At 42.2% G+C, this 13,329-nt stretch overlaps 1 protein-coding gene across 1 annotated transcript in view; it reads right to left on the reverse strand.

Annotated features, from left to right (window-relative positions):
- The window catches only part of AKT1 (AKT serine/threonine kinase 1), a 187,900-nt gene that overhangs the window by 994 nt on the left and 173,577 nt on the right, over positions 1-13,329 (reverse strand). Inside the window, exon 13 of the mRNA XM_040332369.1 lies at positions 10,343-10,445. Within this exon, the coding sequence (XP_040188303.1) occupies positions 10,343-10,445 (103 nt within the window). The remainder of the gene's footprint in view (positions 1-10,342; positions 10,446-13,329) is intronic.

Genomic DNA, 13,329 nt, shown 5'->3' on the forward strand with positions numbered 1-13,329 from the left:
TGTAAACAGACTATGCTGTCTGATCCACCCAGATGAAGGGAGGCAAATCGGGTTTACATCTACTTTAAATCTACCATCAACTGTGTAGTGCAAGGGACAAAAAAAGCCTTACGTAAACAACGTAAAAAAATGCGCCGGGCGCACGTACGTTTATGAATCGGCGTATCTAGCTCATTACCATATTCGACATGTAAATCTACGGAAGCGCCACCTAGCGGCCAGCGTAAATATGCAACTCAGATACGACGACGTAAGAGACTTACGCCACTCGTATCTAGGCAACTGAGAGGCGTATCTGATTCTATGAATCAGGCGCCGAGTTGCGACGGCCCGCATTTGGAGATACGCCGTTGTGACTTCTTTCTGAATCCGGGCCTTAGACTGTGTACTTAATGGGACACATACTACACATTCCTTACATTGGGTCAAAAACCAAGTCCTTCAATACATGCTTAGCATGCACTACTGAACACAAACAGAGAGGAGTAGCCACTTTGTGTTTCAACTTTCAAATAGCCACCCTGAAATATTAATTTCTTAAAATGAAGGATGCAAAAAAGAGGACTTACTCTCATGGCTTTTAAACACGTTAGGCCCTTCAAAGAAACCTTCAACTGCTTGGAAGTATGTAGAACACCAACTGCTCTAGAAACAAGTTAAAATCAAGTGACTTCCCATAAAGCATGTAGGATTCATCTTTGAAAATGTTGCCAGAATCTGCACAAGGATCCCCCACTTTCCACTCAAGAACTCCTAGATCTGATATTACACTGAGGGAGGCAATTCAACATGTGTCCTGGCAGGACGTATGAAGTTACTTGGAGTGGGTGGTAACCGTAGGCAACATCTAACAAATGGCTTTGTATCTCGTGAAACCATATGCCTCTTCTTGAAGTTTTGGATCTGGCGTTGAGCCTTAAACTTTTGATCGGGAAGTAAATACCCTGAATGGCTAGAAGATTAACAAGCAGAGGACTGACCAACAGAGAAGACGGTCAGTGATTAGAGAATTTCTCGGTAGCGCATTAAAGCTTGGACCAGCTGCCGCAGAACCTCTGCGCACAGCCAGCAACATGCAGCTTCTTGAAGTTTTATATGGGGGTGGACATAAAAGTTCAACAGCCCTTCAACACCGCAAGTACGCTGTGACTTTTCCACTTGTCCTGTGCACTTGGGGACTAATGGGATTTTCAGCTTCAGTTATCCATGTAATGGAAAAAGAGACAGCTGTTATAATCTGCAGTGTCTGAATCTAGACTGCCCATTGTGAATCAGCTGCCAATCAGTCAGCCTTCGGGGCAACAAGCAGAGGACAGCTACCAATGCATTTCATTTACGAGTGCTTACTGCAGAAGGGCAGAGCCATAAAAAGTGACCAAAAAGTCCAGAGTGTATTATTGTTTTTTTACATTACTGGTAACCATCATATTATAGAGCAATTTACTTCATACATGGAACAGTCCCGGAACCAGTGGCACTTATAATCTAATGCATATGGCAAACACATGGGAGACACCGGTGTATACCTGTGACTTTGGGAGGAAACCAGTTCAGGAGAATGTTCAGATCAACATAGTATGCCCTGGTTAGATTTGACCAAGGACTCCAGTGCTGCAGAACAGTTTTTTCCTCTTTCTTATCTATTGAGTGACACAGCAAGTCTTAACCTTCTGGGTTATTCTGATGCCTACAGGAGGACTGGACACTGGTAACAGAGACTGTAGGCTAGGCTAGCCCAGGATAATCCCGACCACTACCAGCTTCAGTTTTTTCCGAGTGTCCCAAAAGGATTGTACATCTTTTCTACAGCCCTTCTGTGTTGAGACTTTTTTTTGCTACCATCTTTTTTTCTTCCGTTTTCTTTTTCTTCGGTCAAGACTCTTCCCTGCATTGGAGCTTTTTCTCTTGGGCTGCATCTTTCTAGCGCAGTTGTCCTCAGCCTAACCTTTGAAGTATAGCATCCGAACCTTGCTGGAATGGACATTGTAGGGATAGCCTAGGTCAATGCCCCCAGCTCACATTCTACTGACAGTTCTGAGGCTGCTTGCAGCGTGCTTTCAACAGTGCCAATGTCTGCAGCCTAAAATCATGTTATCTTACATTCTTTGAAGAAAATGTCATCAGCACACCAAAGATTCCTCGAAAGGGTCCAAAGCTTTATTTCGTGGTCACATTATAGATATACAGCAATTAGTTTTGGAGCCACACAAAGCCCCTTTGTATGTTATTTGAGTTTATTCTGTCTTTCTAGGCTCCATCGGGTGTTGCTGGGCCTTGTTTCTCGACTGAAGTGTTTACCATAAGCATGCAAGATTTCATGACCCAATTTACCCAGAAATTTGCCGGCACGGATCACAAAAGCATGCTCCTGCGCCACCTTGCAGATTCTATACCCGTTACCTGCCTTAGCAGCTTCTGTGCTATTGGTCTCATTTAGTCTGTCAGATGATTTCCAATCCTTTACTGGCGAGCTTTCCCGAGGAGTCACAGTCTACTGCTATTACTCGCAAATTAAAGAAGACCATTTTGGCCCTTCGTAATGCAACGTGCACCACTGTGAACCAAGAGAATCAGCCTGTTGCTTTTACCAGTGTTGGGTCATTGAAAACTCCTAAGGGTCTTAAACACTTTGCACTCGCTTTTCCTACAATTTCTATATGGCAATTCAACATACAAACTGTTTGCTCTCTCAATAAGTGTTTATTTTCCTTGTATTCATTTAGGCTTAATGTACACGGGACGTTTTATATCCTCCCCCGAACGATTTAACTTGACAGATAGTAAACGTTTAAAAACATCAATTATGCAGCGTTTAGCCACGTTTGCGTTTAGAAGCACCCCCCCCCCCCAAATAGACAACAATTTTAAACGGCTGTAAACAAGAATGCGGCTAAAATGTGACTTTCTGCGTTTACAAGCCGTTACAGGCGTTTGGCTTTTCAAATGCCTCTGAAAATCCATCCTGAATGCATTTTTTTGCTTTACAAAAAATGCTTCTAAACTCAAGAGCCTGGAAACTACTATAAACAACCCTGTGTACATAAGATAACTGATAAGATAACTGAGGAGAGTTCAGGGGCAGCTATGAAAAAACAAAAACACCCATCTGCTCCTAAACGTCCATTTACCAACAGCAGTGTACATGAAGCCTTAGTGAGGATTTGTGCAGAAGTGGTTTGTTCTCATTGTGGATCCAGTCAGTTCATAAGGTACTTTGGCACAAGTGCAGGACTGCAGAACCCTTGTGCAAAATAAACTTTGATCTGCATGGCTTTCAAGGGACAGCATCTGGTTGGACCAGCTGGTGGTAAAATCGCCCATCTTTCTTTGGGGAAGAAGCGTATGGAACAGACTACAAAGTCTTCTCTCTTCGTATCCGTCATATCTCTCAACCTTCACATCAAGACTCCAATGTTTTTTAATCTTTGTGAATGCTTGGATACCTCAAGTCCCAGATATTTGGGTGAGGGGGGTGGTCTTTCAATGCTGCAAACAAGTTCCTCGCCTCCAACCTTTGTCGCCCCACAAATTAACAGATCTCCATCAAGCCCTCTCAGTTCTTCTGGATCAAGGTGTTATTGCCCCAGGTCTTGTGAATGGTTGCAAGGGTTTTAATCCAACCAGTTCATGGTTTCCAGGTCCAAAGGGGCATTTACCCTATTCTGCATTTTAAAGCTCTGCACATCTTAATTTGAGTCGAAAAATTCTGCATGAAATCCACTAGAACGGTCACCAGGGATATTTTCTGACTTCTGTGGATATCAAAGATGCTTACTTATGTGTCCCATCTTTTCAACACATCAGCGTTTCCTATGCTTTACTGTGGGGCCCCTGCTCATGGCTCTGCCTTTTTGTCTCTTGTCTGCACCTCATACATTCACCAAAGTGCTGGCCCCTGCACTAGCCCTGCTACATTATCATGGCTTCCTCATTATGAGATATTTAGACAACTTCCTGGTGAGGGAACAGTTAGAGCAAACTTATTTTGAACAATGGGACGTTGGCTGTCCAGATGTTAAAGTGATTTGGATGGACATGGAACAGGCAGAAATAGTCGCTGGAACACCATTCATTTGGAGTATCTGGGTCTAGTCCTGGACAAAAGTGTAGACCAGAGTTTTCAAGTGGAGAAACTTCAGACACTCCGGTCTCAGATTCAGGCTCTCCAGTCTAGTAACTGTCTGACTTTCTATTTTTAATTGAGAGTCCTAGATCAATCCGGGAGGAATCAGAAGTCTTCTCAATGCAAGAGAGGTAGATCGGATCCTGTCATGGTCAAAACTTCACATTCCAGCCATGTACATTCTAGAAAATTGTCAGGCAGCACATTTATCTGGGGAAGTGCTTCCTACCACCTTGAGGTGTCGCAGGTAGGGGGAAATTGTATGTGGACTGTGGACCTCTTGGCCTCAAGGTTCCACAGCAACGTGGACAGGTTTGTCTCCAGGTATAGGGATTTTCTAGCAGTAGCAGTAGATTGTTCTGGTGGCTCTGTGGATTTAGGACACTCTGATCTATGCCTCTCGCTACTCTCACCCTTAAGGTAGAGCTTCTTGTACCCTTTACTTCTGCAAGGTTGAGTATCTGAACTGGCAGCCTGATTATCTTGCAAGGAACCCCTATTGGTTATGCATAGGGATCAAGGTGGTGTTGAGGTCCGCGACTGCCTTCTTGCCCAAGATAATTTCTGCCCTTAACCATGACATTGTTCTACTGTCCTCTCCATCAGACTTCACCAAAAGAAAAATTTCCCTCCATATTCTGCATGTGGTTCAAGGTTACAAGTCTCTTTCACTGATTCTTTTAGAAGATAATTGCCCTTTTTGCAATTTTGGATGGACCCAGCAAGAGTTTACCAGCTTCTTGTTCCAATACGAGCTTTGGGTGCAAGGTCCTTTAGGGCTTGCATGTAGTCCCTAGTTCTGTTTCTTGGGCCTGATGGCGTTGTTGCCCATCCCTCAGTCGGACTGCCTTTGGATAAACACAAAGTTTAAGATTTCCCGTGTCCCTCAACTGATGTGGAAGAGAAGACGACTTTTGGTGCATAAATCGTCGCTAATGTTACATTCTCGCCCCCTATTTTCCCTTTAAGAAATAAGAATCTCCCTCCTGGATCTGCGTATTTATCCGTTAAGGACCATGGTATTCTACTTGCTATTAGAATTGCCACCCCTTTACTTTTAGCTTCCTTATTAGAGGCCTGGTATACATTGGGAAAATTCCTGTTTTGAAGATATGTAGATACCCCCTCTTTAAAATGTGTTTCCTGAATAAATCCTATATCCGTTTTGAGAGATTTTAGTTCGTTTAATAATATTTTCCGCTTCTCTGGGATATTGAGTCCTCTAACATTTAGAGATGTGATCCTTATTGTATCCATCTAACGCACCCGGATTGGCCGGTAGCTGAGAGAGGGGGGGGGGGGTAACAGACAACAATGAAGAAAAAAAAAAAAAAAAAAAAGGGGGGAAAAATAAATAAATAATTAATTAAATAAAAAATAAAAATAAGGAGAGAGCTCAACCAACTCCTCCTATAGGGGTCTTACATCAAGATAGTTTCTTATCAAAGGTGATTACTAAACTGATGCACTTTAAAGAGGGCAAATTGATATGTGGTGGAGATTTGAATATAGCTTTGAACCCAAAGGAAGATACCTCAGTAGGGACGTCGTCAGTATCAAATAAAATTAGGAAACAAATCATAAAAAAACTATTTGAATTTCAGTTAGTAGATGGATGGCGCACATTACATGCAGGAGAGAAAGACTATACATATTTTTCAAACCCACATCAAATATATTCAAGAATAGATCTATTTTTGATACCTCATCAGTGTCTACACTTGATAAAGGACATTTCAATTGGAAATATAACTTGGACAGATCACGCCCCAGTAACAATGGAAATAACTTGGGGAGAGGGAACTCAGACGTCAGAGCGGAGGTGGAAATTAAATGAGAGTTTACTACAGAATCCCGATATAATTGAAGACGTAAAAAAAGAAATAACGTGGTATTTCCAGACAAATGATAATGAAGAAAGTGATCCGGGAATAGTTTGGGAAGCCCATAAATCAGTGATCCGAGGGGTTTTAATTAAACATGGCTCCCGAGTTAAGAAAGCTAGAGAAAAACAAATAAAAGAACTATTAGAAAAGATACAGAGATTGGAGATACAACATAAAAAAAAGACAGAAACGGGTATAGGAATTGAATTAACACATTTAAGAAGACAAGTAGCGGATCTCTTGAGATATAAGGCTGAAGCGGTTCTACAATATGCAGAGAAAATGACATATGACTCAGGTGATAAATGTGGGAAGTTACTAGCAAAAAAATTGAAAAAATTACAGTCACGGTCATATATCCCATTTATTAAAACCAAAGAAGATAAAAAATTCCACCTTTCAAAAGAAATAGCACAAGAATTTAGGAAATACTACGCCGCGTTATATAACCTTCAAGGGAAGGAGAAGCCCTCTGGGGCTGTTGAGAAATATATATCTTCAGCAGGTCTGACTAGATTAACATCTCCAGAGCGAAGAGATTTGGGAAAACCAATTACTCTGGAGGAAGTGCAATCAATAATGAAAACAATAAAACAGGGTAAAGCTCCAGGCCCAGATGGGTTCACCATACAATATTACAAAAGCTTTAGTACACTATTAGGGACATACATGACTAAATTGTTTAATACAGTAGGACAAATAAGAAGGTTACCCCCGGAAACGTTACTAGCACATATTACGATTATCCCAAAAGAAGGGAAGGATCCAGGGGCATGCACCAGTTATAGACCAATATCATTAATAAATGTAGATATTAAAATTCTGACAAAGATCTTGGCATCACGTATACAGCCCTATTTATCTAAACTGGTACATTTGGATCAGGTCGGGTTCATCCCAAATAGAGAAGCAAGGGATAGTACTATTAAAGTGTTAAACTTAATAAATCAAGTAAAAGAAAAGAAGATATCGAGTGTTTTCTTGAACTCAGATGCAGAGAAGGCATTCGATCGAGTGAATTGGGAGTTTATGTTGGGAACAGTAAAACAAATGGGATTAGGAGAGCGGATGGCTCAGTGGATAGCGGGGGTGTATGCGGGACCCAGAGCTTTGGTAAAAGTGAATGGGGTATACTCTGAGCCTCTAGCAATTACAAATGGTACTAGGCAGGGCTGCCCCCTGTCGCCTTTATTATTTGCACTGACATTAGAACCATTATTAAACAAGATTCGACAGAACAGAGATATAGTGGGTATTCAAATGGGAGGGAGGGAATATAAAGTATCGGCCTACGCAGATGACATGCTCTTCTCCCTAACAAAACCACAGATATCCCTTCCAAATTTAATGAAAGAAGTAGAACTCTACGGGAGGATGTCAAACTTTAAAATAAATTATAATAAATCTGAAGCAATGGGGGTCGCTCTGCCAGGGTCGATTAAGAATGGCTTGGAATTTAGTTTTAAGTTTAAGTGGACGACGAGGGCATTGAATTATTTGGGTACTCAAATGCCACCAGATTTAAAGGATACTTTTGAACTAAATTTTAAGCCATTATTGGGTACAATCAGAACAATGTTAGATGGATGGAGTAGAGGGATGCACTCTTGGTTTGGGAGATCTAATATTTTGAAAATGAGTGTAGTGCCAAAGTTTTTATATCTTTTTCAAGCTCTACCAATTCAGATCCCCATGTCGTACTTCAATCAAATTCGGGCCTTATTTACAAAATTTATATGGGGGAGTAAAAGGCCCAGGATTGGTAGGAAATTATTGATCCTACCCAAGAAGGTGGGAGGGATATCAGCACCGGATATGTTAAAGTACTATCACGCAGTCCAGTTGGGCAGGATAGCAGATTGGAGTAGACATGGGGATTATAAATTGTGGATCACTATAGAGCAACAAACGTGCCCTGTACCGTTAGATAGGGCAATATGGTGCTATTCTGCGTTACCCCTTACAGTTAAAACTCACCCAACGATAGGACCAACTTTATGGACTGGAAATAAAATATGTCATAATCCGAACTTCTCAACTAATAATTCCCCCCTCTACCCAATAATAGGAAATCCAGAATTCCAGCCTGGTATGGAATCCCATATACTCAAGAAATTAAAAGAAAAGGGTAGATTTCAAGCCTCCCACTTTCTGGGGGAAAGGGGGTGGATGACAATAGGAGAAATAGCACAAAGGGGAGGGAGCGGCGAGATACCGATATGGCAAGCGCGACAGGTACGACACTTTCTGGAGACTCTGGATGGTGCAGAAAAGTATAAACGGGCACTTACAAAGTTTGAGGAGTACTGTGGAGGAAAGGAACCACTAGCCCATATGATCTCTAAAATGTACACATTATTGACTGCACCACCAGAAGACTTTAGAATGTCGAGCCTAGTAAAATGGGAGAGAGATTTAGGCCAAGTTTTTTCCCCAATACAAAGCCAAAATATTATAAATTTAGCATTAAACTCTTCAAGATGCACGAAAATACAAGAATTAAATTATAAAATATTAACAAGATGGTACTATACGCCAGCGCGTTTAAATACATTTTTTCCTGAAATGTCAGATAGATGTTGGAGAGGCTGTGGGGAGAAAGGGACAATGCTACATACATTTTGGGGATGTCCAATAATACAACAATTCTGGGAAACAGTACGGAGAATTACACAAGTATTTACGGAATATCATATTCCAGTTGACCCATCGTTTTTTCTACTACATCATGCTGAAATATATCCGGTGAGATATAAGGGATCAATGATGTGTCATTTGATAAATGCGGCGAAAAGCTGCATTGCAACAAAATGGAAAGATCCCGAGGCACCTCCAATATCTATGTGGCTGAAAAAAGTAAGGAAAAAAGGGATAATGGAGAAACTCCTCCCAAAAACAATAGATAAGAAAGAGCAAATTAAAATGATATGGGCACCTTGGGAATTATTTTTACAGTCGGAGGAAGGTAAAAAGTTAATAGGAGAATAAGATAAAGGGCAGTAGATGGATGAAAGAAGGAAAATAGGAGAGAGAACATTTTGCGCACGGATGGAGGATAGCGGAGGAGAGGAGGGGTGTTTTGTATTGTCTTGTTAAGAAAAATTTTTCTTCCCCTTTTTTTTTTTTTTTTTTTTCCTCTTCTCCTAATTCTTCTCTCCGGCCTGAGGATAGACGGCTGGAGGAGGGGAATGGGGGAAGAAGGGGGTCTAGAGGTAGGGATGAGGGGGGAGGGAAGGGGGGGATAAAATGAGGAAGGAAGTGCTGCGGGACTAAGGAGGGAATTAGTACTTTAGATAAAGAATAAATGGATACTTAGTGGGAGATGGAATACTCGGGTAGTCTGAAAATTAGTTTAGAAGTAGAAAGTATTTGGTCTATCATAGAGGAACGGATTGAAACTAGTAGTGATACAGATACTATGAATAGTAAATAGAGTTGAAGAGAGAGAATAAATATAATTCTCATATATATGTTGATGTATAGGACTATGCTCAGTCCTCTTCTTATGTTTCCTGTATCACTTTCTTGCTTTTTGTTTTCTTGGAAAAGAAACGAAATAAAAAAAAAGGAAAATTTAAAAAAAAAAGAGAAGACGACTTTTGTATTTAACAAATTCCTTGGAGTCCTTTGAGGGACACAGTCCCAACCCCTCTATTTTTATGATAAATCTTTCAGTACTGCTTGCATAGTGCGGCATGCTGGCAAAGGGAGGGTAACTGCATGTAATCCAATTGTAATGACTACAGTTAAGTTGTAACTGCTTACAATTATTCTGCGTAGGGAGGAGATTATGAATATGTTGTTATACTTTTCATATGATATATGAAATACATGGCTAATGCCTGTTGGTGTCACTATTGCCGTTTCACAAGCTTTAGTCTTTAAATAAACTCAAAAGTAACTCATTAGCTTCTGCAGATTTTACAAGCAGGTCTGTAGTTTCAAAGTATGCTATGCATGAAACTTCCCTAGTTAAAGTTGAATTCTGAACAAGTACACTGTAAAAATACATATCTATGAACGGTCGTACCCACCAAAAGATTTGTCAGCATCAAAGCCAAGCGGTAGTAATATAAAAGCAGTGGCAGCACAGCTCAGTCCAGGACAAACTCCAACCTGCAGACCGGATAATGGATGAGCAGCTGCACACAGATAAGGTCATCTGTTTGCTCTTCCCTCCAATGCCAATACGCCATCTACTTTATCGGTCATTCCTTACATTTCCTTGCAATTTTATAATTTTCATACCAGCATTTTACAAACCTACCTACCTACCTACCTACCCACACACACACACACACACACACAGCAAAACAGATAAATAAGTCCTTACCTTGGTCTGGCGGTGTAATGGTAATCATCTGCGCCGTGAATTCTTCATCAAAATACCTTGTATCTGTCTCCGATGTGACTTGTGGTTTAAATGGTGGTACAAGCTGAAGACGGAACACATAATTAATAACATACAAAACAGAAATCTGGACGTCAGCACTTCATATACAAAGGCCCAGGGCTTGTACCCACAAGTGTCAGAATAGGGTCTTTCTGCTCAAACCTGGCACTTGATGAGCACTTGCGTGCCTAGGTCAATATACGGTTAACCAGCCAACACAGGGATTATGCAAAAATCTCAATAAAGGAAAATGTAATACTCACCTTTCTGTAATTTTCCTTTCCTGGTGCCTACCTATGGCAGCATACCAATGGTTGGTGGCTCCGCCTTTGACCATTGGTATGCTGCCATGGAGGCACCAGGAAAATCAATTATAAAAGTGCGCAAGTTTGGAGTGCGCAAAATCTGGGCAGCTCTGCATGGAAACCAAATGGCTTCCAGGTTTTACTATCAAAGCTTAAAGTACAACTAAAAGGCAAAACTTTTTTTTATAGCTTTGGATAGAGGGATTAGAACCAGGGGGCCTGTCCATTAGGGGCGCCGCCTCCTCTATCCTCTCCACCCCCTATATGCAGTGTATAGATTCATGCATAGCATGAATCTATCCATGGCTGCCGCCCCCCATTTATGTGTCCGGCCCCTTTCGGGTCACGTTTTTAATGGGTCTAAAGGGCTTCAAAATAAGGTGGACTTGGGATGCAGAGCATTGCGTATGGAGCCCACCCAGGTGTTTTTCAACAGTGAATGAAAATCCACCGTTGCAACACTGATCTTCCTCTCGGCCAATTGGGAAGCAGGTATGAAACCTGTTTCCAGATTGGCCAAAAAGTCAGGCTATTGGACGCCTAACGCCGGGAGGAGAGAGGAGACACTGCAGGAGCTTCTCCAGGAGAGGTCACCAGAGCAGCTTTCTCTAAGCCTGCCACGCTCACTGCTCGCATCCAGCCACCACTGATTAGAACACTTGTCCGTTTTTATTGCCGTCTGTAAGGAAAATTCACCATTTTGCCATTATCATTGAAAGTAAAAGAAATTACCAAATCTTGGGTTGCCCCCAGAAAAGTAATAAAGGTTTTTATTACTCCACACAGTAATGTGAGGCTTTCTCCCTGGTGTGGAGTGTCGTGCTCGCCCCCTCCCTTGGACTACAGGAGAGTCAGGACACTTTCTACGTTGCAGATAGAGAAAGGAGCTGTGTGTTAGTGGGTGTCCTGACTCTCATGTAGTCCAAGGGAGGGGGCGAGCATGACACTCCACACCAGGGAGAAAGCCTTGCATTACTGTGCGGAGTTACAGACAGAAGAACAGGAAGTGAGGATTTCTCAGAAGAAATAAGGACATTTAAAAGCAAAATGGAAGGAAGAGGTAAGTGAAGGAGGACTGCACTAAGGTAAAGGAAGCTATTTAGGAAAAAAAAATTGTACCTTTACAACCCCTTTAAGGCAGTTCTGCAGGCAAAGGGGGTCCAACCCAGTACTAGCAAGGTGTACCTAATAAAGTGGCCGGTGGGTGTATATTCTCTGTGAAGAATGTGATACTTCTCTGATCTGTCTCTATGCTTTGTGGCTTTGGGGAGAAGTGATGAAGAAAATCGGCAGTACTTTCTCCTTTTCTCCGATATCTTCTTATTAAGACCCCTTTCACATTGAGGCGTTTTTCATGCGGTACAGCGCTAAAAATAGCGCTGCTATACCGCATGAAAAAATCATGCCCATGCAGGCTTCAATGCGAAAGCCCAAAGGCTTTCACACTGAAGCGGTGCGGTAGCAGGACCGCTCCAAAAGTCCTGCTAGCCGCATCTTTGGAGCGGTAAAGGAGCAGGGTGTTTACCGTGCCTTCCCATTGAAATCAATGGGAAACCGCGGTAATACCGCCTGCAATGCGGGCGGTATTAACCCTTTTTCGGCCGCTAGTGGGGGTTAAAACCTCACCGCTAGCGCACGAATATCGCGGTAAATACGACGGTATAGCGGCACTAAAAATAGCGCGGCTATACCGTCAGCGCACCTCCGCTGCCCAATGTGAAAGTAGCCTTAGTGGCCTTGGGAGCAGAAAAAAAAGCAGAGCTGTACGGAGAACAACGATCTCTATACTCTGCCAAACCCACAACAGAGAAGGATGACCTACGTTGCCATTTTTATATAGTGCGTCTTTCCCATACACAGATACAAATAAGGATCATTTTTCCCCAATGACATGAGGGTGGGAGTGGAGCGATCAACTACAAGAATGCTGCAAGCAGCTTTTTTCTTCTCTTTCCAAGGTTGGCCACACTCCACCATTCTCAGGGGACAGCGATCCGCATACAAATCTGAGTCAGCAGAGGCTAGAGAAGCAGCAATGTTCGATTACCAAACGTGCCGCATCTCCAATCACTAGGAATGTAAACCGAAACACTGAAATGGCAGAAATCATTTTTTTTAGATGTTTAGGCAAAAAAATAAAATAAATCAACTTTCCTCACTTTGTCTATAAAACAGACGACATCCATGCAGAATGCATCGGCCCAGATACAATCTAAGTCTGGAGCACATTAAATATTAATAGGAGGTCCTTAGAACGGCAAAGGGCATTCCACAAACATGATGGGAATAGAGCAGTTCTGTGACAAAGTGGTTATTTATAATGCTGACAGATTGCCACCCTCCCCCCCTTTCCCACAGACAGGACACTCCATTTCTCTTTGGCAGGACATTGGTTCATATAGTAAAATCAATTTGAGGCCTTCTGCACCATCTTGGCTCCTGGAATCCAGTGTGCGCAAGCTGCTGGGCTCTGCAGATTGTGCCAGGATGCCCCACCCCTTGCCAAGCAATAGTGTGCCAACACAGCTGCCATAATCGGCAACAGCTGTGCTTTTCTTTACTCTGGAGTAGGGGGGCAGACTAGGAAGGGTTGGGGGGAGTTATGCTGCAGCATAAAGCACT

The sequence above is a fragment of the Rana temporaria genome, chromosome 13 (genome assembly GCF_905171775.1).
Source record: "Rana temporaria chromosome 13, aRanTem1.1, whole genome shotgun sequence".
NCBI lineage: Eukaryota > Metazoa > Chordata > Amphibia > Anura > Ranidae > Rana > Rana temporaria.